Source organism: Tigriopus californicus, chromosome 7 (genome assembly GCF_007210705.1).
Source record: "Tigriopus californicus strain San Diego chromosome 7, Tcal_SD_v2.1, whole genome shotgun sequence".
In the NCBI taxonomy this organism is placed as follows: Eukaryota; Metazoa; Arthropoda; class Copepoda; order Harpacticoida; family Harpacticidae; genus Tigriopus; species Tigriopus californicus.
The window spans coordinates 9,826,154-9,853,127 of NC_081446.1; the positions used below are offsets into that span (position 1 = coordinate 9,826,154).

The window sequence follows — 26,974 nt, forward strand, 5'->3', positions numbered from 1 at the left end:
TCAATGGAGCAGAAGTATAGACAAGGTGCTCAGCCACCCTGCACCATGCTTGGATAAAATTTGGCAATAATTCTAAATCTCTCGCTTCTTCGAGCAAACAGTACTTGGTTATTAAGCCGTACAGCAATACAGTGTCAAAGCAACACAAAAATGACACTTATTGAAATTTGCATCGCAATTGAGGTTTGAATATTGAACGAATTACTCGTAGTTAGCTCACGCTGCTCTTTTTTTTACAAGATGTGACAACAAAGCCCAAAATCCGGGCGCCACATTCGATTTTCCTTGCTTTTCCTTCACTTCACAAGTACCTTGTACATCTAATTCAAATGCAAGCTAAACCGAATTTATTATCTATAGCCTTTGGAAAATGTTTCATTTACAAATTGAAACATCTTCGTAAAGTCATTTGTGACAGACTTGTGAAAGAATACGAGTTTGTCCTGATAAAAGAGTGAGGCGAACATCCCAAAGAATACGCACATTACTCGGTCTACGAAATTCAGTAGAATGAACAAATTCACATTTCATGATCCAGCCCCGAGATCCTTGACATGACTCACAATTACGAGAATAATTGGAGCCCTCCCTCTTTATCGCCATCTCGTGTCTTTTTGCCTTTCACAAAAAGTTCGTGCAGCATGCATGCTCTCTGATCTTTATCTAATCACTGAAAAGGCGTGAAAATTGTCTTCCACATTCTTGTTCTCTTTACCACTATCCTTCTATCCCTTGTGGACTGCTTGGAGCTCATATTGTCACGGACATGCTCGAAATTCCTCACAAGGTCACACCCCCGAACGAGCTCCTCATTTCCAAGTTACTGTTATCCATTCGAGTCTTCTTGAACTGCACAAGTCTAAAATTGGATTGGTAAGGGACCGACAAAAACTGGAGTGTGTTTTGTTGGCAGACGTTCATTTAGGGTGAGTCATAGCTTGTTCAATCAAAAGTGAATGGGGGTAGCCAGTTACTGAAGTAAGCCTTGGGGTGGAACGTTTTGCTTATTTAGGTTTTTCCAGCCCATGTCTAGCGGCAACTATCACCAAAGCCGAATGATTGGAACCGTGTCTTTGGGTCTGTTTCTCCAATCACCAAGGAATGTGATGCTCTCTCGAATGAAAATATTTACTCTAATTTTCTCAAAGCAGGAACTAATTTCCCCGATGTCGTGCAATCACTTTTTCCCTTTGGGCATGTTAGATTGAGATTCGTTTAAGCAGTTTTGGATCTGGCATGATTTCGATTGGGAGGTCGGTTAGCAAGCATTTCTATTTTGAGAGGGTATCTGAACCGTTGGTTGCGTGTCAAGTTTTGGATTTGTTTCCTCTTGACAGATATCCGTCATTGAGAATGTTCCGTTTTGCGCGTTTTACTTGAACAGCATTCAAAGAGAAATCGAAACCGGGAAGATGGATAAACTTTCAATTTTGTTCTCCGGGATGTAAATTGATACTGGGTCTGGCTGGCGGCATTCAAAATCCAGATGCAGTCCATCAACAATTTTCACTTCAACAAAAAAGATTGAGTGAGACCAGGGAGACTTGGCTACCATAATATGGATTTCTTGGGAAGATGCACAATGAAAGAAAAGACTGCGAAGGTGTACCTCCATATGATTGTGGGTCTGAAAGGGTGCCAAACCCATCCCATTCATCAGTATTTGATGAAACACTCGGGATTGTTTTGATGGCTTTGATAGCATTGCCAAATGAAGGTTTGGATTTTTTTTTTTGAGTTTTAATGGTTATTCGGATGATCCAGAGGTATCTCAGTTTGAATCGTGGATAAGTTTGTCATTTTGAGCAATCGGTGGACGAGTAAGGTATTCTTACTATGTATAATTAAGAAAGAGTGTCGTCGTTTTTGAACGAGAGTAAAACCGTAAGATGGACTTACAGGCTTTTTTACGAGGTTGGTCGAAATTGTAGATTTTGTTCGTTTCTTCGGGGCCCGCCCTTTTTTGCTGGAGATTGGCCTGTCTTGCCATGATGAAGAGGAGTTGTTTCGGCCATAAGGATGAGAGTAAAAATCATTGAAGCAAGAGTCTTGCCCGTTGGACGAACGGTGATGACCACATAAAGCTCATGTACATCGTAGTACATCGTACTACATTGTACGACAAGTCCAACTTGAACTGCCCTACAATCGTCATTACAATAAATTAATGGTTCCGGAAGACAAACGTACGAGCTTGTAAGAGAATGAACGGCATGGCAGTAGAGAGGCAACTGAGGGAGAAAGAAAGAAAGAGAGTGGCCATAAATTGTTTCAAAGCAAATAAATAGTGGGCGCATCTTCTTACTAAAAGACTTGCTAGAGTAGTGTCGGGGAACTTTTGACCCTGTGGGACTCACATTTTGCTTCGCTTCCTCTCCAACTTGCAATTGGAATAAAATGGGCCATAGGCTCAAGGTTCTTTAACAGCCAAATGAATATGTTTCCAATCACTGATAGAAGAATAAAAGAAAAGGCAATCTTCCTCCAAAGCCCCTCATGCACAGAAAACCAGTTGAGACTTGAATCCCATTTCAAGAGGCCCAAGTTCATCGGATATGAACCCACTTCCAATATCGTTACGGCCCATTGTCGTTGTCGGTGTCCCTAGCTTTTGGGTCTCTTCATAGCCTTTGCCCATCGACGAGAAGCCACATTGGACCACGTCTCCCATGCTGCTGACATCGGGTCCTCTAAACATAGTCCCCCAGAGCCATTCGCTCACAGAATACTAACTACATGGTACGTCTAAGGAATGGGTAAGAAAAAACTTGAGAAAATGCGTTTCTCGTCTAGGATGCTTTGGCGACTGATTGTAATGCGAGTTGTTTCTCCCCACCTTTTCTTGAACGAAAGCTTGAGCTGAGCAAAGGTTGGGTTGCTCCCACATGAATGTCTACTTAACAAGTTTGGAAGCCTAAAAAGTTCCCAAGAGAGAGGGGAACACCCGAACAGGGAACAAAAGGTGTGTGATGACATGGACCCTCGTCGTGGCGAGCTGCTAATGTCGTGTAGGAGACGAGAGGGCGAGAATCAAAAAGTCTCTGCCCAGCTTTCTTCCGTATGCAAATGTGATATCAAAGGCCAACGAGCGAATGGACTTGATACTTGAGATTCCCCGAGCCCCATTTTCGAAGGGAGCAACTTTTCTTTGTGAAACACGGGATATGTGATAAGAATCTGTGTCAATCCCTACTTACATACTTGCATATAGCTACCGAAGGCGAGGAGCGTCTGCATATGATTTTTTTGTCGATCTCATCACGTTCCTCATCTCTTTTTTAGCCAAGTGATTTCCTTCTCATCCTTCAAACTGGATGATAACTGAGGATCACTCTGTAGAAAACTCACTTCTTTTGGTCTATCCTTCCGTGTAACGCTTTCAAGGATCTCTTTGTTCAAGATCAAAATCATTCTACTTTTTTTCAGACCAGGCTCGAGAGACAAAGCCGGGATTTTTTTTCGACAGATCCTCTGGATTAGAACCCAAAACTACCGCTATTGCACGCACACACCCACCCATCCACCCGCCAGAGAGTCGCTCTACTTACAATTACAACGGAAGTCCTCGCACCACTTTGGGGTTTATCTGGGAATCCTCCTTGTAAGACCCAATCTGAAAGAAAGGACCACCATGATATATTGCTTTGAAGGGTTCCATTGTGTAACTGGGAGAACAATGCTTATGAATGATCTAAATTCATTTATTCACGCGTAATTGTCCCGATGACACTGAAGATATTTGCCCCGGTTGAGCCACAATTACTATCAATTAACATAGTAGATGCCTGTTTCTTTTAACTACACAGGGTGACCCCCTACTTCTCACGTACCCAACACGTTTGAGCAACAAGCAGAACCAAGTGCATGACAACATATTAGCGGAAAATTGGTCGTTCAATCCAAGCACTCATTGGAAATTGCAGACAGAGGTTCTTTAATTCCTGCATTGGCAAGGCAAGATGGGAGAAGACTATCATACAAAGAGTCACTTTTGTCAATTGAGGCACACTTGAAATGTCATGGGTGAGCTAATGGGCTAAAAGTGATAGATATTAGTAAAATAAACACTTGCCCTCATGTAGGGATAACATGAACCCAGCGAACTATTCGAAACTGTGCGAAAACGGTTGGTAAAAAAATCAATTAAATATGTAATTGATTGGATTACTCCACAATTTACAATCCTTGAGACGGTGGTTGTGAAATCCACAAAGAAGCAGTTCTCAACTAGAACCAACATCTGAATATTGTTAAACGAATATTTTGAGAGTGCTACAGTATGTACGTACGTAGATAGGGTACATCAAGAGGTACCGTTTCAAAAAATTAAAGGCAGCTTTGACATTTGGCAGGGATTCCATTGACCTGAAACGAACGTACGATGAAAAGACAGAAAATTTGGAGGATGTTCCGTCTTTGCATAGAGTACGCTTTGAATTCGTCTTGAATGAAGGCGATGATGATGATGATGATGATGAGAGTAAGAATACAAATCCAGTGAAGCGAATGATATTTGTATATGAAATGCATTGTTTTCCATTGAGGTGAAACACCATGATCATGATCTCCATCCTCATCAGAGTGTGGAATTGAGCAGCAGCTGGAGTCAGATTCTGAATGGAATCTAATCAATATCTCAGGGTCTTTCCAATCGTCTTCCGACCAAATTGAACAAGTCAATTCATTTTGTGGATTCCTCTCTGCCTTCCTCCACCCAATAGCCATCATCCAGCTTTCAACCGATCTCCATTACAATTAAGACATCGAGCTCTCACTGATTGCCGACTTGCCACAACATTTGTCCAACCAGATTCATTTCCAATACGCGCTCGTTCGTGACTGTAACCACACATACCGTACCACTCACTACCTTGTAGTACGTACATAGCTTGAGCGAACTGATATGAAGGAAAAGGGGCATTCTTTTACCCAGGCTTTAACCAGCGGCAGCTGCTTATGTATTACATATTTTCAATGTCTCTACTGTGTTATTATGTCATGCTCGACTCGGCGCTCCGAATTTGTACCCGAGCTCTAACGCGCACTCTCCCGATGGATCGTGCACGGCCGATCCGTTGGCGCATCTCTGGATGAATCTTGTCGGGAGTTGAAATCCGAAGATCGCCTGTGCCTCCCTCCCCTCCTCCTTCTTCTCCTTCTTCTCCTTCTTCTCCTCAGGAACGAGCGAAAGACAACCAGACAGACAGAGAGATGAAAGAAATTTGGCTAGTGTATCAGAGACCTCCCTGTTGACAAGAGATGCTTGTTGCCGCTTTATATGTTGTGAGGAATGAAGCCCATGAAGTAGTGTCAATAAACATCATCACGGAGACAGTGGGAACGGAGTGCTTGGGGATCCAGTGAAAATCGATATCCCACCCGTCCGTTGGTGAGTGATGCTTCCACTATGAGAGCAAAGTGTTTAGTTTGCAAGTAGTTATGACAATCAAATCAGGTACCGGAAGTGACGAGGTGATTATCGATCTCGTATAACGTTCCAATTGCTTTTCCAACACCTAAGCAAGCTACATACACGAAGAGTGGTGACCCCGATTTCGGGATGACGAAATCTAGTTGTGATATTAGTTTTCTCTTGCGCTAAAAAAGAGAGGAAAAAAATGATGCAGGTGCAACGAAATTGCCACAAAGGATGGCTTTCTGACTGACTGGCAAGATCTTCATCTCTCAATGTGTCCTCCGTTTTGTGCGAGTTTCTCGACCCCAGTTAACTATCAGGTGACCGTCATAGCGGTCATTTAATCCCTCCTCCAACCAACCAACCAACCATTATTACCTTCTTGCAGCACAGAGAGAAAGAAAGAAAGAAAGAACATCGTGAGAACAAGGTGACAGTTTCTTTGGCTAAATCCCTTGTTGATTGTTCTGTCCGTCCTAGCCAACGAACGAACGAACGAACGAACGAGTGTGTGCTCCCGCAACAATTTTGCCGATCCTTTCCCTCGCCTTTAGTTAGATCTTGAATCGGAGAACAAAAGCTTCCGATATCTCTCCACTTAATCTCACATTGTTGCTCTGACATTAAAGTGGAGAAAGAGACGAGAGACTTTCGTCTCATTCTGAGATAGATTACAACTACCAGGCGTCGACGATTACCGACACCACCTCCAGTTCTCCACCCTTCCCTCCCTTGTTCTCTTGGGGATTGCATGAAGGCCAATCCTGGCAGGAATTAGAGTGGAATAAATGCAATAAATTTGTCACCACGGACATGAACAAGTGCGAGTGAGTGCTACTCCTGCTCAGCCAAAGTGTGAGATAGCCATATTTCACCTCGATCATCGGCAGAAAAAGCACCTCGTGATCTGACGCAGGATGTTGGTGAATGCTGATACCAAGCCTTCCCATCTTTCTCCCGCCCCATCGGCATCTGTGAAACTGAGACGACGAAATAAGAACAACAATAACCACATCAATGGCCCAGGAGGCGTGCCTCCCACTTTTGAGCAAAAGAAGAAGAACCGACACTCGGGTGACTTTCTGTATTGGTCACCCTCTCGACAGATCCAGGAGGAGCGACGGGTTCAACGGAAGTCAGGGGATTGGAGCTATGTCAGCTTTCCGGTTCAAGGTCACAATGGTGGGGGATTAAACCTTAATCAAGGGAGTCCCATGCGAGATTATCCCTACCAATTCCATCTACGCAATGATGAGCCAGCGAAGAAACCAAGTGCCAGTATTTTGGAGAGCAAGGTCATCGCTTCGATCATTCAGAACGAGACTTCTCGGAGTGCCCAAGGCACACCTATCCGACGCAATGCCGGCTCTCCGCACCCTCCACCCCTTCCTCCGCCCCGATGTAACTCGGCCATGGAGACCCTCGACCGAAAGCCACCCCCAAATGCCACCCCAGTGACTGGAGGGGTGTCGAGGCGCAAGATCAATGGGTCTGGTGGAGGCGAGTCATCCGATGCCGAAAGCAATAACAACACCAATCCTCGAGAGTTTGGTCGACTGATGTCGCTTCAAGATGACATTCACGGCGGAAGCTCAAATCTCTATCAGTCCATTGGGCAACAGGGCAAAGAGATTTACTCTAACCCCATGATGAATGAGAGTCCCCGGCAGATTGCCAGGAGTGAAAAAACCAAGCGGAGGAGTCAAAGTCATACCCGCACCCAAAATCAACAACATTCTTCCGATCCGTTCAGCGATAATCGCAGTGTTTACTCGGACAAGGCCACCCCAGTGAAGCAGAAAATGGGCCTTGGTCGGAGATCCGCCACCCAGATGGAACTTTCCAGGCGACGTAATTGGCTGGATGACGATGAGAATGCCATCTCCGTGGAAGAACGATCCAGATGGAAGTCCCAGGAGCATCTGGTTGACTCGATGGTAGGACACTACGTCGCTCTTCTAACACTACTATCACTACTACTACTACTACTACTACTCTTACTACTCATAATACTAATAGTAATTATAATCCACGTATGTGGTAAACGCCTCTCCTACGTCTCACGAACTGCATGTACATTGTACAATGTACATTTGCCAACGGTATACTGACGGTTAATAGAGGCACAAGCAATTCTGGATCCTACTATCAACCTCTCGTCGAGATCAAAATCGATGGTGTTTGTATGTGCGTATTGCTTCATAGGATTGGGACAGGGCTGAGATCCCTCTCCGATATGTTTCTCATATGTTTGAGAAAAACATTGGAAATTGCAGGGCATTCACCCTGACATCTTTGAGAACGTTCTCTACTCCTCGATCATTAATCTATGGTGTGATGTATGGCCTGCGCGTTGAAACAATTATGTCACATTGGCAGCACCATATATCCAGACGACAAGGAATGTAGCATCTGCGCTTTGACGAAGCTTCCACACTCCGTAAAAGGGTCTCACAAGATCCCAATACGTGTCATAGTGTCAGAACAACACAGTGCAATGGTCATATTTCATTAGCATAATGGATATTGCCATCAAACTCGTTCGTTCCTGGACCAGTGCTGCATAAGTTGGCGAGTAAATGACAACACCACCCTGAGCTAAACTCGACCGTTTTAATTACCCTGCCGGCAAAAGTTGCAAATGGCAAAGTTCTGGCTTTAAAAGAGGCTCTTTTTGTGGATCTAGCAAGCACTTTCAGCAGAAAGGTGTGTGTTATTGCTTTTTAGGCTGGCCAAGGCCACTCTGACCAACTTTTCGGGTCAGACTTGAGAAAGACTAATGCTTCAGAAGTTTCTTCTTTTGTTTCTGATTCGCACGAGAAAGCGTCTCTTCATCCGCGTCTCTTGAGCGTAGCATTTCATTTCAGTCAACACACTAGTTTGTCTACCAACGACCCCGTTTTTTTCGGAGGCATCAAGGTCCATCAAGTCATCCAATCTGCTGATAAGACTAAGGACTACAAAGTGAGCTGCTGCAGGATGGATGAATGACCTTCTTTGAGACCGAACTTGGGGGCAAGTTGACTCGGAATTGCTTGCTCAAATGCTTCCGAGAATGGTCCTCGAGGGTGAAAAAAAGGAGTTTTCGTTCTCAAAATCTTATCATTTGATTTGAAATGTCAAGCGCTCAATTATACGGGCCAAGCTTGTCATGTGCACACATTTGTGCCTAAATTGGATGTCAGCTGACTCACTGTTTTAAAAAAATGTCGGTAGCCACTTGGTATTAAATTGAGCCATGAGAAATTTCGTATTTGCTCGCATGATCCGTCTCTAGCTTGGCTAACGTACAGTATTTTGCATGCTACACTGCATCAGACAGTTTTAACGTTTAGCCTGAACCAACCAAAAAAAATCGCAACCCTATTTCCGTGCCAATCTCCTTTGGCAACTGCACCAAAAAGCGTTCCCCCAGTCTGGCATGACTTTGAGATTTGCAGCCTAGAGATAAATATCTTGTTCTCAGGACCTTCGTCCGCACATTTGTTGTCCTTTGCCTTTGCCGTTTGTCCGCAGGGAGACATCCGACATGGATTTAGGCCTCGTTCGGTCACGATCACTTTTTGTCATCGCTACTGGGAAAATTCAATACTTGATGAATGGCCTCTTTCTCGGTGGAATGAACATTCGAGCCAAACAAGTAGTCTTTGTTTGTGGGCTGCCATTCTTAAACGATACTTCAATTACCTTACAAGCTGAACGGTTAACCTCATTACGGAATGCTTGAAATCCTCTCCAGTTTCTTCTGAAGGAGATGTATGCAGAAAACATGTTCAAAAAGTTCTTTTGAGAGATTGTTTTGATGGTTTACGGTCGAAACATTTTATCTCCATAAACACTGAAATGTTGGTTGCCACCTTCAACACCAGCTTGATTTATTGCTCTGGATTTTTTCCCGGCTTTTTAACCACATTCAAAAACCTTTACCTCTCAATCGAGCAATGAAAGAAGGCAATGGAGGAATAACCTTGACGAGACCATTCGATAAGTTGATTGTTTGGTAAACAAAACAACAGTCGTCTGCTTCCGATTCTTCAGAGTGGCCTACAAATACTCGTACAATTGAATGGCCACTGACTCTCAAAGTCTTGGATTTTTTTCTTTTCTGGACGAATGCGCGAAATTGCTCCGCTCTTCCACTTGACTGAATTTTACGACAGATTTTCCAACCGTAATGTGGAAACATGGCAATAAGAACAAAAACATTGGACATGTTTGCTAACCTTTCTTGCTAAAGCACGCCAAGCGGTGTTTGATTTACATTTCTAAACTGTTCAAAGAACGAGGTCCTGAAGTATCTACGTAGTATAGTCCTGAACACTATCTATGGAGACAATGGCGAGCTAGAAATAACCCAGCCATCCCATTTTCCAGTCCATAAAAATGAGTTGTTCATGACTGGGCATAGATGGCTTTGGGAAATGAATGAAAGATATCAGGCTTTTGCATGGTCCCGCATCCGTGCAATTGTCGCCAGAATAAAAGAATGGGACATATGACCTTTTTCCATTGACAAATTGACTGGGCTTTATCCGCTAGACGCCGACTTATTATAACAGATATTTCTCAAGGAGGCGGACCAGCATGACCAATTTCCCTAACCGTTGGTGCCTTGAAGTTCCATTCTCGAGCAAGCTCTGTCAAAATATGGCTCGTCCTCGTGTATAGTACGTAGTACAATAGTTTCAGGGCTTAAATCCTCTGCGGAGATGACGAAGCTCAACCAGACAGTCAACTAGAACGTTTCCTTCGATTTCATGTACGTACAGTAGTGTATTTTGTATTGTATTGAACTCAATGGCGAGCGGGATAATCCTGGCTGTAAATCCGCCTAGCTGTCAAACGTCACCCATCGGAATTGAAAGACGAACATTTTGGAATGGACTCGATTCTTCCCGTGATGATGGTGTCTGTAAGTTCCACTATTCAGCCACAAGAGGGTGGCTGGCTGGGTGGCTGGGTGGCTGGCTGGCTGCCTGGAAATGGGAGGAACTTGAGTAAACAAGCAATTTAACAGGAATCAAAATACAATGGTGCCAATTGCTCTGGCGGAGGAGTCCATTTGTCTTGATCCGGATTCGATTCCGGGGATTGGGAATGAACTTGAAAGGCACGTTCGACGGCCATGCCTGGGGATAATGCGGAAACCCTGGGTTCGTTATGGAATTGTCGTGAATCAAAGCGCACTTGGTGATGTCCCTTTCAGTCGTCCATTGAATGCGAGCATCCTTCTCCTTTATCTCTTCAGAATCTTGATCACTATCTAATTTGATTTGCACCTCCCGTGTGTATGAACACTGTACAGGAGTACACGAGTGTGTGCTTGGGCGAAAGACCCAGCTAAAGAAATGGGATCCAAGAGGCACGTTTTGAGTGGTTGATGATTCTGTATTCAGGCCACCGAACAAAGCGCTATCATGAGCATCTCTTTGGCAGAATCAATATTGATTCTCCGCCCCGTTTTGAGGATTTTGAGGAGCCTCCAGCTCTGTTAATCAAATACTTTTGGGGAGGCATCCCATTGACCTTGAAGCACTCTAGGAATTTATGGATTTGGCATAAACTGATTGGGCTCCTTTTGGAATCTATACCTGAATGCATGATGCGCTTCTTGCCTCACAGGCACCAGGGCTTCAAAGCGATATTTCCCAATCATTCGATTCACATCCATCCATCCATTCATTGGTTTTAAATATCTGTCGTTCATGAGAGAAAAGAAAGTAGCATGAGAGGCAAGCAATTATTCCATGTGCTAGAAATCCTGGCTTCCACCTGAAATTATACCTTTAAATATCTCCTTGGTGGTAATGAGACCCTTCGCAGGAATTTATTTCTACACATGACATTTAGGGTGACAGGATGTGACCGAACAAGTAAATTTGACGGCGGAAACATGAAAGCTGCCGGAGTACCAGACGAAGGGATGATTAAAAAAGATGTTCTTCATTAATGCATCCATTACATTCACTTTCTCACCATACAACTCTGTTTGCTCTCAATGCTAGTTTTCAAGCTAAAGTATAAGGTCGCACTTTCTAATGTAACATGATTTTTTTCCTGGGCACTTTTGGGCGAGAAATCTCGGCCCTTTTCGTCTCCCGAAACGATGCAAGTTCAGAGGGAAAAAGTAGAGCTAATGACTCTGCATACAGCATTACCCCTCCACCATCACCACCACCACCGCCATCAGGATCATCAATCCGCCTTTCCACAGGTGAGCACCTTGCGACCCTCAGGTAACCTGACCCACTTGAACGAAGACGCGAAATGGAGAGGATCGGTGCTAGCGAAAAGTGTTTTCTCTCTCTCTCTCTCCGCCCACATCAAACTTTTCCAAACGAACATGCATACATACATGTACGTACATGTTTTTGTTATTTGTGAGTTCCCTCACAGTAAAGCGCAATTTTCTCCACCATCACCTCCTGAGTTGTCTGCACTTTTCCAGCCTGGTTTAGATCCCCAGACAACCTCTGGAATGCTCTTTGTTCGGGGAAATCAAGGTGGTCCCATGTCTCGTTGTGTTGCCTGAATATAAATTCGGCAATGAAATATGTACAATACTCATGAGAAGATGCCAGAATCTCAATCAAGGGGTTGAGAAAGAGAGGAATGTCCTAAAAGTGGGTGGCTTAATGGGGGAAGAGAGCGAATCCGATATCAACCCGACAGATTGCCTTTGTGGCTTTGACGTGGAACTTGTTCAAGATTCCGATCGCCGGAATAGTCATAGAACAAAGCTAATTTTATGCACCAATCGATCAGGCTTTGGACTAGTCCACTTTTAGAATAGAATAGCGGTGTTGGAGATTTCGAATTTCTGTCGAGTCTGCCAAGTTCGCTTGCGATATGAATGAGCCATAATTGGCCATTTTCTCTCGTCCTCGCCATGCACGTCACACGACAGTGAGACACGACATTAATAATAGCAACATCACCAACAACAACAACGTGATATGTACATAGAGCAATTTGGGGGCAATGGTATTCAAAAATACGTGTGAGAGAACACCCGGCGAGAAGGAAGAAAAAAAAGCTTCAAGACCACGTTTGACTTCTCATCACGCCAAGATAAAAGAGAGAAGAGTGTCTAATTCATTATTCATTCCAAGTTTTTTGGAGCAGAAGATTCCCGGCTTTGGCAAATGTTCGAATACCTTTTAGCGCTATTCTGCTGCCCTGGACTGAACTGGCTGGCTCTCTGGCTTAAACTGCTCCACGAGGGGTTAAACCTCCGACCAAAGCCACTTCCAATTCCGACCCTTCTTACCGGGATTTCTGCTTAAGTAAACAAAAACTTGGCCGAATGATATTTGATGCCCTACCTTATGGCACTCAAAAATATGGAGATGTCATTTTCTTCAATCCCACCTCTCACCAAGGGGGTTCTTGGCATATTTAACAGTAGTAAAATATCAAATAACGGCTCCATGTCCGACTTCGTTTCGCCTATTTAGAAGCTATAAAACGTGAAGTCACATCGATATGAAAGAGATTGAAATTGAACAAACACTCGTGTTCTAGATTTAAATACCCTTTTTGCCGTCATGGACTTGGCTTGGACACATGTGTCTTTAGTTTCGAAGATGAATGAAAATGAGCAGAAGCCCAGTTGTGCACATAGCTCTAGAAGAAATGTCCATGAATCATTCATGAGGGAATCAAGGAAAAAAAGCAACGGACGATTCGGCTCATCCCGAGAAATAAGAAAAAAAGAGACCTAACTTACAGTAGAAGTGGGTTGTTTTGTTTTTGCTCTCCATTTGAGATATTTGAAATGGGTGGCTCAGCAATTGACAAGGAAAATTGCATTTCATCCAAGTGGAATCTGTTTCAAGACAGTCATGCAAAACATGGACGAGGATGAGAAGAGCGACAAATGTCGCCTTGAGTCTGTTTTTGAATGAAGTCAGTATCCAATTAAGCAATGCACCACAGATCTCAAAGATCCCATTTTGAGAAAATGTGTAATGAAGGAAAGTACTCGTATGTACTGTAAATGACACATGTGCACTTGATTTTGTCTAATGGGATGGTGAGAAAAATAGGTGAGCGGGCTTGTAAAGGCATTAAAAACAAGCATAGGGACGGATGAGCGAGTGGCATACCAAATTTGACAAATATTTCACCGCCCAATAATTAGTTAGCCGGATTTATCTTTGGCCCGTGATTTTCTCCCGCAAAGGCTTTGGGTGGAGATGAATGATGAATAGTCCGACTTTCAGTAACATCTCAAGATTGAGTCGAGTTTCAAATGTACTTTCCATATTTACCCCAATCTCATGATTAAAACCAACTCATTTTATGTAACTGTAACCACTCGAAGAGTGGACGCAATTTGGATGGTCCAAGAGACAGAACTAGCGCTATCTTCAACAAAGAAGGAGTCATTTTGACGGCTCATTCAATCGATCCCGAGTTTATTTTCCACGGCTCAAAATTGTCCGTCTAATCTTTCTGGAAGAACCATCATCACCGACTTGAATTAAAGTCGGCGAACAAATCACCCTGGATAATGGTCACATAGCCTTGAAGAACCACATCGGATGCATCATCAAGCAGGGTGTCAAAACCCAAATAAAGCCATCATCACCCCACTCGCTGCCTGGAACTGCTAATGGATGTTTGTCCAAAATAGACCTTCAGCCAATCAAAGCCATGATGAAGGTTCATAGACCATCCATTCAAATGAGGCGGAGACCATTTCACATCACGGTACTTCAGGGAGTAACTCATCTACTATGTAGGCACTAGGCACTAGGTACTAGTACAGCAGGGTGGCTTTTGGAGGTCCTTTTGCCCTTTGATTGAATGAGAAAAATATAATGTTGTAGGGAACTGTTGATAGGTTATCGTTTGGTTTTAGCTATTAAGTAGTAAACGTATTCTACGAATGCATCCGGCATCTTCTTAACTCTCAATATTGCCCTTTTTGATTGGTCATCCAAGTAGTTCCGTCATCTTTTGTTTAAATCAACGCATAACCGATGACGACGTTGACTTGGTGGTGACGGATGACCAACTCTGGAAACAATTAGGATGTGGGGTGGCTATAAGCTTTGTTGATGTGGAGTTTGGGGCGTGAGATGAAGGTATGAGTGAACCTTGAGCTCTTTGTGTCTGTCAACCAGCTGATGAGACTTTTCACATCATTTCATTTCACGGCCAATCTTGAATGTCGCACGTTTCGTCACCACATTTTCTTCTTTTCGGGAGGATTGCAGGAAACCTGACCTCCTCCATTTTGCAGCGTCACACCAAATTGGGAAGAAATGTTTGCCTTGGCTTTGTCAAGCCACACGTGGACTGTCAAATCAATCAATGCACAGATTGGGCATTGGACGGTGGAGAATGTTCTTTCCATGTAGTCTCGTAAGGACTGAGGTAAAAGTTGGGTTGGAGACTCCGATAGAACCCAAAATAAGACGATGGTCGGGTAACCACTGAATTCGGGAAGTTTCTTGCCACATGCCACTTCCAGTTAAAACCATGCCAATGGTTAATCATGAAGTTTTCCCGGTGTCGGTTAATGTTTGATATTCTTGAGATCAAGGCCTCATCAGACGAAGGAAAAGGTTGTTAGGAAAAGTAAAATAATAACCATCAAAGTATTTGGAAGTGTTGAACGTGATTAAATGTCAGAAATTTGCGATTCGCCATTCGCCACGTTTTGAAGGCTTGAAATTGCAATCATTTCCTCGATGAACATCCTTGATGAGATCTGAAGGATTTTGACACATGTCGTCACTTATGTGCACTCCTGTCGCTTTGTTTTCAATCTCGGTGCCTTCCGGCTCAATTCTCAATGAAACTAAGTGTGTTTATTTTTCGTGTAGTATAGCATTACCGAACGAACTCTCGTACAATCATGCAAGCCATGTTTGATTGTGGTCGTAACACCAACAACGAACCAGTCGGTTCATAAACATATTGCACTTGATTCGCAAAGGAGGAGGCTTGAGATTTAGATTTATCTATCTATTGTAGCCTGACAGGAACGCCCCCCCCCCTGCCCCGACCCACAAAAGACACAGGATGAGTTGCAAAACCCTGGTCCATCCTGAGGAAGATCTTGAGTTCCTGTCGATCCTGGAGATTCAAGCAATGTTCAATTGAGATATGCCGTGTCGCACTAGGACAAATTAAGCCGTGCGCTTTCATCAAAAGGAGAAAGAATCATGTCAAGGTTGCCAAACTTCCTGCTCCTCCTCCTCCTTCTGCAGCTCCATTGTTTCGTCCCCGGAGTCCTGAACTTCGACGCCCAAGGGATCAAGTTGAATATTGGGATTTGCTGCGTTGGGTGCCAATAAACGATATTGGTAGCGTTTTACGATCGAGAGTGAAATGCACCATTTTTGGCGGGGTACAAACTTTACGACATGTAAGGACAGTCAAATGTTTATGATTGTTCATTTATTCAATAGGCTATTGCCCAAAGACCTCGCCCCAACAATATTCGGGACAGTCTCGGCGTTCGCCATAAAACCTTGTCGCAAAAGACTGTCCAGGCAACTCAAGACCTCTCTTGTAGATAGAATTGCATGTATTAACCCGACTCAAATCTCCAATTCACACCTTTAGCCCAGGAAGTGGCATTGAATATGCAAATGAATCTGGGTCAGTTTGCTCAGAAACGTGATCGTTTCAATTCGTCGTTCGTACTCGTCGACCCCCTAAGGAAGGATCTATTTTCATGTTGAAACCCACAGCCTTGGTGGCGATCGTGTAGCTATCCGAACAACATTCATTGTCATGGTACTTTTGCGGGCAACTAACCTTGTGTCTTCCCTCCCACCTCATTAGAGCAAAAAGAAACCATTTGCGAGTTTCTGGCTCCAAGAAAGTGTTGGAAGAAGAGGGGGAATCTCACCTTTTATGGCCACAACCACCATTACTCGCCAAGATCCGAGTCCTTGTTAAGAAGACATCCCAACCTACTTCTTAATGCAAGAATGTCCGTGTACATCATTTCCTGTAGAGGGGCATAATTTCCTGATCCTTAATATCCGAAACCAGTCAGTTCTTGAATTGAAGATTACGTGAAAGTGGACTATCCACTTAATCATAACTGACGTGTCTTTGTATGTAGCTGGTCTGATGATGAAAAAATTCAGCCGGCACCGCTCAGATAAGGCTCATACATCATAAGTCTCAAAACCGAACAAACGAAATGTGATCAAGCAAGTTGGTCGGAATTAGTTCAACTTCTTCCATGAATCAACCCAGGCCAAACTTGGGTCCTAGTCCTACATAAGGGAGATCCTCTTTAGCTGTCGCCAAACGGCCAAACGCTTCACTCTTGAGCAGCCACCAACTTCGATCCCATAGTCAACTTTTCTGGCCCATTTCCCAAAGATTTAGCGCATTTGTCCTCGCCTTGGATGTGGGCCAAGGGAAACGAGAGCTTGGATTTGTGCTCGGCTTTGGCCGAAGCGATATTCAAGTGGGCCAATACCGCGTTCGATTTCATTCTATCAATTGGAGATGAGCGGTAATGATAATTTGAAAGTGAAACAGGAAGTAGAAGTGAAATTGCGGATCTATTTCCCCCTGTTCGTGCTCGAATCATGCTCGAATACAAGTAAATGTATCGGGTGTCAGAATAGGCTTCCTTGAGCAATCCAACTTTCTTCCACGGATTAATTGGCAGCTTCCATTTGAGTCAGCTTGGCGAAAACTGCGGAAATTCTCTTTCATAGCCCATTAGAGTTGAAGTTCTTCAGAAAAACACGCCATTTGACAATATCCCGTATGGTTTCAGTCTTCCGTCATCAAAGGTAATTCCAAGCACATTGCTCGCAAATGATCATGATGGTGATGATGATGTAGATGATGATGATTATAGAGCACTAATACTGATATCTTCATTCCAACCAATGTTGCCGAACATCTGTTTTTGCCACAAGTCGAAAACGAGTTCGTGATATTCAAGCGACCCCTTGGTTTCCTCTCTTCAGTAAGACTCGCCTGGACGAGATCGAGGTGCAAAAAGACCATGGATGGGATGGCTGATCTTGAGTTATTGCTTTGATAGCTCTCGAAGAAGCATCTGTCAAAAGTTAATGTTGTCATTACGGGAACGAGTGGCGGGTCATGACTCATGAGCAATGCCCCCTAATTGCAGTCAACTTCATCTCCAACCTCTCAAATGTCACACAGCAAGGATATCACAAAGTGAGAAGTCCAGAGATCGTCACATGAAAGCAACATAGGTCAAGCTTGAGATTATGCCTGGCCAAATGTAATGCTCGGAAGTTGTGGCATATCACGATATCATTTGCATCCATCATCTTCTTCAACATTGCCAGCAGCTTGAGATGGCTTCAATTCATTTCAAAAGAGGCCCAACCCAAAAGGGCCTCACCTGGAGGAGCTCCTCCCGAATGAAGCAAGCCATGCCGTTGACGACGTCCATTATGAAAGTAGACTACCATACCACAGCGTAGCAAGAGATTCCAAAGTTAACAACTTGAATCGTAGGTAAAGAACCACAATGCCTCTCAGTTTGAAGAGTCCGAGTTTCGTCATAATGTTTTGTCCGTGATTAGAATTCCGCCGATTGAAACTGGATAAGGTTGTCAATGGTGAACAGACTGGGAAAAGGCGGAACCATTTCGGCATGCAGAACTTGAGGAGCTCCCAAAACTTGGATGACAACGCCAACCACGAAAGTCGGAATGTGCTCTGAAATGTTGACTTTAATTTATGACAATGAAATAAATCATGGCGGGGATTGGCAGGAATGAGATTGCTTGAACATGAAGCCATTAAGTGGATGATGGAATGAATAATTTCGGTGCGTTTGGACTCTGGAAACAAGTCAATTGAACTTGGCCAGCGAGCGTTCCATTGATCGAATTCGTGCTCACGAATTTGTCACGTTTGAACATGATATGTACCAACAATCATGCAACCGGGAGAGGAATTGATTATCAACCATCGTTGACTCCTGGGATGGTTGGTTGGACGAAGGGATGACGGGATGAAGGGAGGGAAGGAGTTCTTTGTCTAGGAGCGGTTCGCACCTTGGAAAAATATTGATTATTATTCAACTAGCAGGCCATCAAAAATTATATGAAAAAAAAAAACGTAAAGAGTCGAGAAGAACTCCACCTCAGGACGGCATGACATTTTGTTTCTTTTTTTTCTAGGGTTGAGCCAAGATTTACACACATTCATTGGTTTGGTTTTGAAGAATACGTCGTGTAATATATTGCGCCAATAGATCTGCATTTACAGTCGCATTCTTTCAATCAGAGCATTCAAGAGGCAACCTTTAACGGTTTCCACATTACAAAGTGTCCTTCATGCCATCGAAAACAGCCCACTCCGTTCAACGGATATCAGATTCCAATACATATCCTGCCACATTTCAAACTGGTTGTTTTATGAGGCTATAAGCAAAGCAACGCTTTTATTCAGTTCGGCAATGCATTTGATTGGCTGCTTGGCAGAAGGCAAATGTACTAGAACAGAAGACAGCCCATCAATATTGCAGCCTCAACGTTTTCCTAATACGGCTCGGATACCGTAGATTTGACTTTCCTTGAGTCAATGTCAATACGCTGTACTACAAATGGATTGCAATTTGCTCTCATTTCAATCCTTTGGCGAATTGACGCGTAGGTCGACGAAATGGAAGCGGGCAAAATTCCAAGATATATGATGGTGATGGTGATTCTCCTATAAGACAAGTTCATCCCACGCCCCAGATTTGGTTCCACCGGTCATACCTGTCTCTGTGTAGTAACGAAACATTAATCTTTGAATTATGTTCTATTGCTCTTGCTCCGTCGTCTGGCTTTTTTCCAGATTCCAAACTAGTTTCTTAACAACGAAATTGCATGCAACAATCATTAAGAGCAATCCTGAAGAGCCGGGATTATCATACAAGGAAGATTGGTTTTGAGATATGTTTATACAGTAGGTTCTTATAGCCCTAGTTCTATGTAGTACTGACCAATGTGAATAATCCCACGCAGGCGGACACATTTGGCTTCATGCGAGAGAATTATCACTCGGCATCTAAATTGCACTCCTCTCACTTTCACCGTGGTTTCTTCCAGATCGAAAATTGATTCCAAACCATTGCACTTTCTTTCTCAATTCAACTAGATTAATGGTTCCATTTCCCTATGCTGAGCCTTCTCAGAACAGTTTGAGGGGGAAAAATGAAAAAAAACCGCAATACTTCGAGGAAAAACAAGAGCCAAAAAAGGAGCTTGACCGGGGATATTGGGTCTCCTTGATTGGTGGTCTTTTAACTTTAAGCCCAAATTGCCTTCTTGGCCTTGACAGTCAAATGGCTTTTGATATTTAACTGCGAAGATTTGGAAGAGACGCTGCAAAATTACATCAAATTTAGCCTCTGCCTTTCAACATAGGAGGAAAAAAAGAACTTTCAGATGTCAAGTCAAAATTAGTAAGACGTCACGATCTTGACGAATGAGAGAAATTTTGCATCGCAATCACGTGGTGCCAATCGTTCATTGGTGGAACCGCCTTCTTGGCGCTTTATTTTCGCTCTGCACTTCGTTTCCCGTTTGTTTGCTCTTCTTCTTCTTCTTTCAATGGTTTTCCTCGTGTTTTCGATGTGTGCCAACCAGTGCTCAAAGGGTTCCAGGCATTTCCAATAATCAGACCCCGTTAACCTCGTTGTTCTCTCTTTCTCTGGGAACAACTCAATTTCTCTAGGGGATCAAGTGGCTATTTGAGGCGATGAGTGAGTAAGAAAGTAAGAAAGCTTTGGAGCCCATTTCTGTACTGGATCACTTTGATTCGTCGACCCTTCTTTTCCTTCACTCTTTCAAAGCTTTGCCAGAGAATATTGAATCTGCCTGTCATTCAAAGAAAACCCTTTGTTGTTCAGAGGACCCATTCCAACGCGACAAAGCCAGTTGTGTCCGTTTCAAACAGGTTTTTCAACATTTTCTGCCAGCAGAAAAAAAGAAGCATACAACGAATAGTATTTATGGCACACGAAAGAAATGGAGAGAGAGAAGAGGCCTCTGATGATGAGTTCTCTGGTTTTGCAAATTCAAGACACGAATATTGATCGACTCGCACAAAGGAAGGAAACGACTGATAGAAGATTGCTCAAATAACCCGGAAACAATTCGAGTTGGGGTGAAAATTGAACGAGAATCTGGTTTATGTCCATTTCGAATCATTCGCACTCAGGAAAAAAGTCATCCAATCACAAGCCTTAACCATCCAAGTCCATCAGAGCATGATGGTCCTCCGAAGAGGGTCTGGATGAAAAATTGAACTTCGCTGTTGGACAACTTGGGTCGATATTGTTCCGTGTTCTCCGTATTAGGACTTGAATTCATTACAGCCACTTAGAGTTCACTTGAGTTGATTGGCCAGATTTCAAAATGCCATTCCGGCGACTAATGAGCAAATTTCTGGACGTTCCCAGATATCCTCGATGTAATTCATTTTTCTACATGAGCTTGGACTGGAAATTGAATTCTTTTTTTGCATGCATCTCTTCCATTAACTGCACACAATGAAACTTGCTCAAGTGAGTGAGCGAATTTCGAACACCCTCACTTCTTGCACTTTGTAGAGTTTTGGACAACTTCTTAGCCACTTTTCTCCGCCTACTTTGAAATACTGTCTATGCAGTAAGTAGTTGTGCTACTCCCAAAGACCATGCTAGTAGCCACATCAAAGTGAATTTACGATTTGCGTTTCCTTCTGCTCAGAATCGATTCCATGTTTCAAGGTCAATCAAAATCCTCCGCAAATGGCGATGGAGTCATAAATATTATGCTCCATCAGCGGTGACCCCCTCTGATTTTGGGAGCAGAAGTGCATGAGTAGTTTAGTTTTTGGCAAGCCCAATTCTTCGATAAAAGTATTCTGGACAAGACATAGAGAACGGGAGAAAAAACGGGCAAGAGAGATCACAATCTTCATTAGGGGGCAATTCATCGAGTTCTCAGAAAGTAGAACTGACACATTTTTCACGGAGAAAACGAGAAAGAAGGATTAAAAGCTTTTAAACCCTCGTTTATGACCATGTTTAAAGCAGTCATTGCCACTTGCCGAACCCGGTCCTTAACGAGGAACTTGAAGTTCCTCTCTCATCACGGATTTTTCTGTCTGAGAGAGATGGGTGCAATTGAACCGAGAGGACCGCCAATGAACAGAAGATCCTTTTGTCTATGTATGTATACTGTAATGATATTTGGAGGAGCTCATGATGGCCCGGGAAAAAAGCTGATTTGGTGTCTTTTCGGTGTTGCTGTTGGCTTTGGTGCGAGGGGGGGGAAACAGCTAGCTATTTTAAAGTTTCCATTGTTTGCGCCTATCCGAGCAGAAAATCTAATAAAAATCTGCTCTTACAACGTGGTTGCTCAGTGCGATGCATCCATCCATTGTTGGCTTGTGTGCCGTCATGTTTGCAAAAGACCATCTCCCTCCATGAGAATCTATGACAAGGAGGGGACGGTTTCAACTGTATGAACTTGAGTAAATAATCCATCTCTCCCTTGGAGGAATCTTTTTTTTTACAAGTATAACCGGGGCGAGGACCATTTTGCGCTTAAACTTGATCGTCAAATGTGTCCAGGGCCCTCTTCACCGAGAGTGGCAGAACTCGGTTGGGTTCGGGGATATTCATAACCTTGNCTCCATGAGAATCTATGACAAGGAGGGGACGGTTTCAACTGTATGAACTTGAGTAAATAATCCATCTCTCCCTTTGAGGAATCCTTTTTTTTACAAATATAACCGTGGCGAGGACCATTTTGCGCTTAAACTTGATCGTCAAATATGTCCAGGGCCCTCTTCACCGAGAGTGGCAGAACTCGGTTGGGTTCGGGGATATTCATAACCTTGGAGGGTCGTCTAACTACAAGATTTATGTTCTCTCTGTTCCAGATGTTCCACAACCAACCAGATTCCGGCGAACTGGTTTCACTTCCAACTAGTCAGGACGAGTCCACGTATGTCGGAAATGGCGGAAGTGGGGGAGGCACGTGCATAAAGAAGGGATTAATGTGGCAACAGCGTGACCGCTTGTTCTCCAGGTGGAAGGAGAGATATTTTGTCCTAAGCAAGGATTACCTTCAGTGCTATAAACGAGGATCATCCCGGATTAGCGAAATGGGAGGATTCATATTCAAGATTAAACTCGCGGAGGTATATAATGAACAGTGCCGTCATATCTTATCCCATCCGTGGTATTGTAGTACATTCAAGAGGAGAAGGTGGAAGATCTAGGTTCCTTTTTTTATCTCGTGACCTAGAAAAGAGAGTTCCATTCACTGTTTCACGGCCCTTTCGAGATGGCCAATATCGTTCTAATTTTTATTCCAGATCGAGGATGTTGAATTATTGGATAAACGTGGGTATCTCACTGTGTCGTTAACGGTGGCAAAGGAGGGCAAAGTACTTCTGCGGAAGCCTGAAGGAATCCGAGAATGGTTCGAGGCCCTGAAGGTGAGAGAACAGCACATTTGAAGTAAGATTTTGAGCCCAACCCAAAAAGAAATGGCGAATAGCGCGCAAGGGCTCAATATACAGGATGTGTGTTGCGAGGAAGTGGGTTCTTCATCGTGTCATACGAAACTTTTTAGATGAACCTCGGCATGAATTGATGAGTCTCAAGGTAATCTTGTACAATTTCTCATCTATGTACCACACCATTTGAAGAGCAGGAAGGCCGAAGGAGTTCGAGATGGAACAACCTTGTCTATAATGAGATCCCTAAGAGACTCGAAAGAGTGCAAAAATGTGCACCATTTTCTTGCTTCTTTTGGGTGGCCAAAGGCGGACATGCATTCACTTTGTGATCCTACTGAAGAGCCTCCAAAGATGTTGTATTCTGCATTTCTTGCTTGACTATTGCGGTAGAACACGACTCATCCTGAAAATTTATTATTTCGTGGAGATCAGAGACTTGGTCAAGCCAAAAGACCAGAAGATTGATATGCAGTAGCTACCAATATTCTCATTCACAATCCCATTTAAGTAACTGCCAAGAGCAACGACCTAAAAGTCACTTACAATGTTGATGCTCTAATACGAAAAATTGCTTCAAATGCTTGGACTATGAGTTTTAAAGCAGAATCAGTTAGCACAAACTGGCTAGGCGACAAATTTAGAGAACATGTTGGTTCTGAATTGTTCTCTTCAATTTTTCACAATCACGTTACTCTGCCCATCTGTCAAATGCATTTAGAAAATGAAACCTAGCCGGTAACAAAATGTCTTAAAATGAAGTAAGAACTAAAAAAATGATTTGAAAATCAATGATGAAAAAAGAAACGGCAAGCAAACTAGGTTAATAGCAATGTTAACACGAACCAGAATTAGTTTTCTTTAAAGCCATCAGCCTGTAAAGACATATGCTTCAGAATTCGACAAACTTCCCAGAAATAACCATAATTTCATGGAATGAGCGCTCCAACAACGCAGTTCACACACAGTTATGCGCTAATTCCCTTGCCACAACGAATTATGAGTAAACCCTGAGAACCAAGTACAATCAGTTTAGATGTCGAAGACCAAAGAGCAATTACCAGACCCACTTAAGTTTGCCATTAAGGAAGCGAGCGAATAAAATCTCCCAGAAATGCATGATAAACGATAGCCAAGAATCCACCAGCTCTCACCGCCGCTCCCTGCGCCAATCCCGCCAACACTGCCAACACCGCCAACATCAATTCCAATTCCGTTCAGAACGTAATAACGATTAAACAGAATCTTATCTGTTCATCTCAAAAAATGTACCAACTTCGACTCCTAATTGCAGATATCAATCTCAATATTTCACCCTAATTTGGTTCATGACACAAAAACATTCCGGAAGGCATAGGCCCGATCCGGGATGAATCGTTGTTGTTTTTTTAAAGCCTTTTCTCCTTCTTATGTTTACTACAAAACTTGGACTGAATTGTGCCACTGACGACTGACTGACTACCTATCCTTCCTTGATTGGTTCCTGAGAACAATGAGTACCTGAAGCGGTTGCTGTCAACATGTTATAAGAGGTCACGATTTTCATCTGAGACTTGGGCAATTTTCAGTAGCAGACTACAATTAAGCAATCACGCGGATGCCCCACAACCATATTTGCGCCAGAGTTCACTGGAAGTAGACAGTCGTTAAAACCAAGTTCTCCATTGGAATTGTCCGCCAAGACAATTCTAGCGGGGTCGAATAACATAACCACACAAGAAATATTACTCCCATGGTAATAATGAAACATGGTGGTTTGCTCCTTGCTTTATTGCACGCTCACCACATTTGGTTTGCTAAGAGGAGTGCAAATAACCAGCGAGCGTGTAATGTTTATGAGCCAGGACATTGCCTGCATATTCAAAAGAGCAATATTACGCAATCGCTCCTTGTATTTTACGATGTGTTCGTTTCAATTTCATATCTGGGGGAACCTAAGTAAAGGTCCAAAGGTCCCAGGGTCACCGTCAATAAAATGATGACCAATTTTTTCCAGACGTGTTCCACCGACTGCCGCAACCGAAGCATGAAGTCCACTGAAGAATTTTGGAACCGGAAAAAGTTCCAAGCGCCAGATCGAGAAGACTTGGACCATTGGCTCTTAGCCCGACAAAGAATAGGTATGTACTATGCCACCATCGTATGGAACCTGCACATCCACATCTGTTGGACCAAACTTTGGGAACGCATGAAGTCTTGCCATTCAGAATGGAATAGAATTACTAAAGGCCCACTTGAGTTCGCCTTTTTATGGATGTGACCACCACCGAGTCCCATTTTGTTCCAGGCATCCAATACAACTACCAAGATGTGGGATCGAATCCGCCGTCCCTTAACACTAGTTTTCAAGATGAATTCACCTCCCTGCCCCCATGTGTTCTAATGGGCCAGAATGGCCCATCCGTGGGCCCATTGGAGCGTGACCAATCACATGAGCGGTCATCACGTGGCAGAAGTACCTCCAGGTTCGCAGCTGGAGGCTCTGCTCCGAACTCGAGGCCGAGTTCGAGGGCCAGAGTTCCTTCCAAACCTCGGAGGTCAGGGGGAATCAATGGAAGTCGTCAATGTAAGTGGATACAGAGGGGGGAAGAGGATGTCTTGGAGGTCATTAGTGTGGCCTCTTGTGGGTAATGATTGGAAAGGATTACATGGGAATACAATCACTGGACCGACACAGTACAGCGTCATTGATGGAAGAAGCTCATATCTTTCGGTTAAATTTATCGATTTGATGGCTGTCAAGCGCGATCTTTTATTTAGACGTGATTGTTTTACGGCCAATTTAGTGTTTCAATACTCAAGTTGTAGAGCCAACTTTAGGGAATGAAGATTTTCATGGGAAGTGCACGGGGTCTTACACAATATCAGATCCATTGTTTGCACTAATGGACAGACATCTCTCAATGGGAATTGAACTCTCGAAATTGAAGTTGACCCATTGTTGCAACCCGATAAAGAAATAGACCACAGCTGTGAACAATTTCCACCAACCAGGGTGTTCTTTCTGACCACACGAGTACACATCGTGTCATATTCACACTTCTACGTATTTGGTCAACGCATGATCAGAATCTCAAATGTTTCAATGTCACGAACAATGGATTAGGCTATCACATGGATGACATCAGAATGGAGATGTCACTGGTGACGGACGGACCCTCTCCCAATGGAACTGAGATGACGTGAAGAACAAATGTGGGCAATACACCTTTAACAGAGGGTCTACTTTTTTCATTTCTCTAGGAATGCTTAACTCAAAGAAGGAGCTCTCGAGTCTTCTTGTCATTTGATTGCAAATGAAGAAACCTACTAAAATTACAATTTGTTCACCATATTTGCTTTGTTTTTAGATTTGGTGAATAATATTGACTGTCGCACTGAAATTGAGTCCACAAGTCCCAACTTGAGTAGTGGATACCACAGCCCTAAGATTGGATCTGCTTCTTCTTCGGGATCCGCCAGCATCACTAATCCCGGTCCTCTTCTGATCAACAAAACCAAAACCAGTTTCACGGAGACAAATTTCTACTGTCAAGACTCTGGCAACGACTCCATGCACACCAACACATCCACGGGTGAGTTTCCCCACCCCCGAGATTTGACGCTTGGTGGACACAATTGCGATCAAACTGCCATGAGCCAATAACAGTTTTGGGATGTGTATTTCTAGGTGGATCGACGGACTCATCCCATCCGGATCAAGGATCACAATTGGGATTAGGGGAGAACCGTCAAGCTCGGAGTCGACTACGCCAACCCAACGAGGATTTCAAGGACATCAGTATCAATGAATCGCCAGAGCCTCAGACATTCAGAGGTAACTAGTTGCAATCGTCTGAGAATTGAGAGTGGTTTCAAAGGTGTGAGAATGCTTTTCTTCTCTATGAATCTTCAGGTCGAACTTGCAGTGAGGTCCAAAGAGCAAAGGATCCGTGCCGAGATCATCAGCAAGCCAAGATCAAGAACCGACGATCCCATTTACCTCACCAATCCACAAGGGTCTAGTCTCTGATGTAGCTTAAGCTTTAATAATTATGATATTAAAACAACTTCATACTCCCCCTGAATATTTTTTCCCAATCTCAT

The 26,974-nt window shown here is 43.5% G+C and overlaps 1 protein-coding gene and 2 long non-coding RNA genes across 6 annotated transcripts; 2 read left to right on the forward strand and 1 right to left on the reverse strand.

The window, feature by feature from the left end:
• Positions 1-1,628: 1,628 nt before the first annotated feature.
• On the reverse strand, positions 1,629-10,736 carry LOC131883036 (uncharacterized). The gene is made up of 3 exons (XR_009373571.1): positions 9,104-10,736; positions 3,549-3,613; positions 1,629-2,231 (listed from the first exon to the last, which is right to left on the reverse strand). It is a non-coding gene; the product is annotated as an uncharacterized LOC131883036 (long non-coding RNA).
• On the forward strand, positions 5,200-26,947 carry LOC131883019 (uncharacterized). Of its 2 annotated transcripts, none has more exons than XM_059230345.1 (8): positions 5,200-7,353; positions 22,307-22,567; positions 22,745-22,867; positions 24,885-25,008; positions 25,176-25,454; positions 26,239-26,463; positions 26,538-26,705; positions 26,784-26,947. In XM_059230345.1, the coding sequence occupies exons 1-8, from the start codon at positions 6,334-6,336 to the stop codon at positions 26,891-26,893; spliced, it is 2,310 nt and encodes a 769-aa protein (XP_059086328.1). In that variant the 5' UTR covers positions 5,200-6,333; the 3' UTR covers positions 26,894-26,947. The 2 variants fall into 2 exon arrangements, with proteins under 2 accessions (XP_059086328.1, XP_059086329.1); XM_059230346.1 differs by having other exon boundaries at positions 5,203-7,353; positions 26,559-26,705.
• LOC131883034 (uncharacterized) lies at positions 16,849-19,115 on the forward strand. Of its 3 annotated transcripts, none has more exons than XR_009373570.1 (4): positions 16,849-16,997; positions 17,116-17,193; positions 17,541-17,896; positions 17,965-19,115. It is a non-coding gene; the product is annotated as an uncharacterized LOC131883034 (long non-coding RNA). The 3 variants fall into 3 exon arrangements; XR_009373568.1 differs by having other exon boundaries at positions 16,866-16,997; positions 17,067-17,193; XR_009373569.1 differs by lacking the exon at positions 16,849-16,997 and having other exon boundaries at positions 17,004-17,193; positions 17,965-19,114.
• Positions 26,948-26,974: the final 27 nt, after the last annotated feature.

Excerpts from the sequence above, each read along its gene's own strand:
- LOC131883019 (XM_059230345.1), top strand. The coding sequence starts at position 6,334 with ATGTTGGTGAATGCTGATACCAAGCCTTCCCATCTTTCTCCCGCCCCA. Across the intron at positions 25,009-25,175 it reads CTTAGCCCGACAAAGAATAG|GCATCCAATACAACTACCAA; the intron begins GTATGTACTATG and ends ATTTTGTTCCAG. Across the intron at positions 25,455-26,238 it reads AATCAATGGAAGTCGTCAAT|ATTTGGTGAATAATATTGAC; the intron begins GTAAGTGGATAC and ends CTTTGTTTTTAG.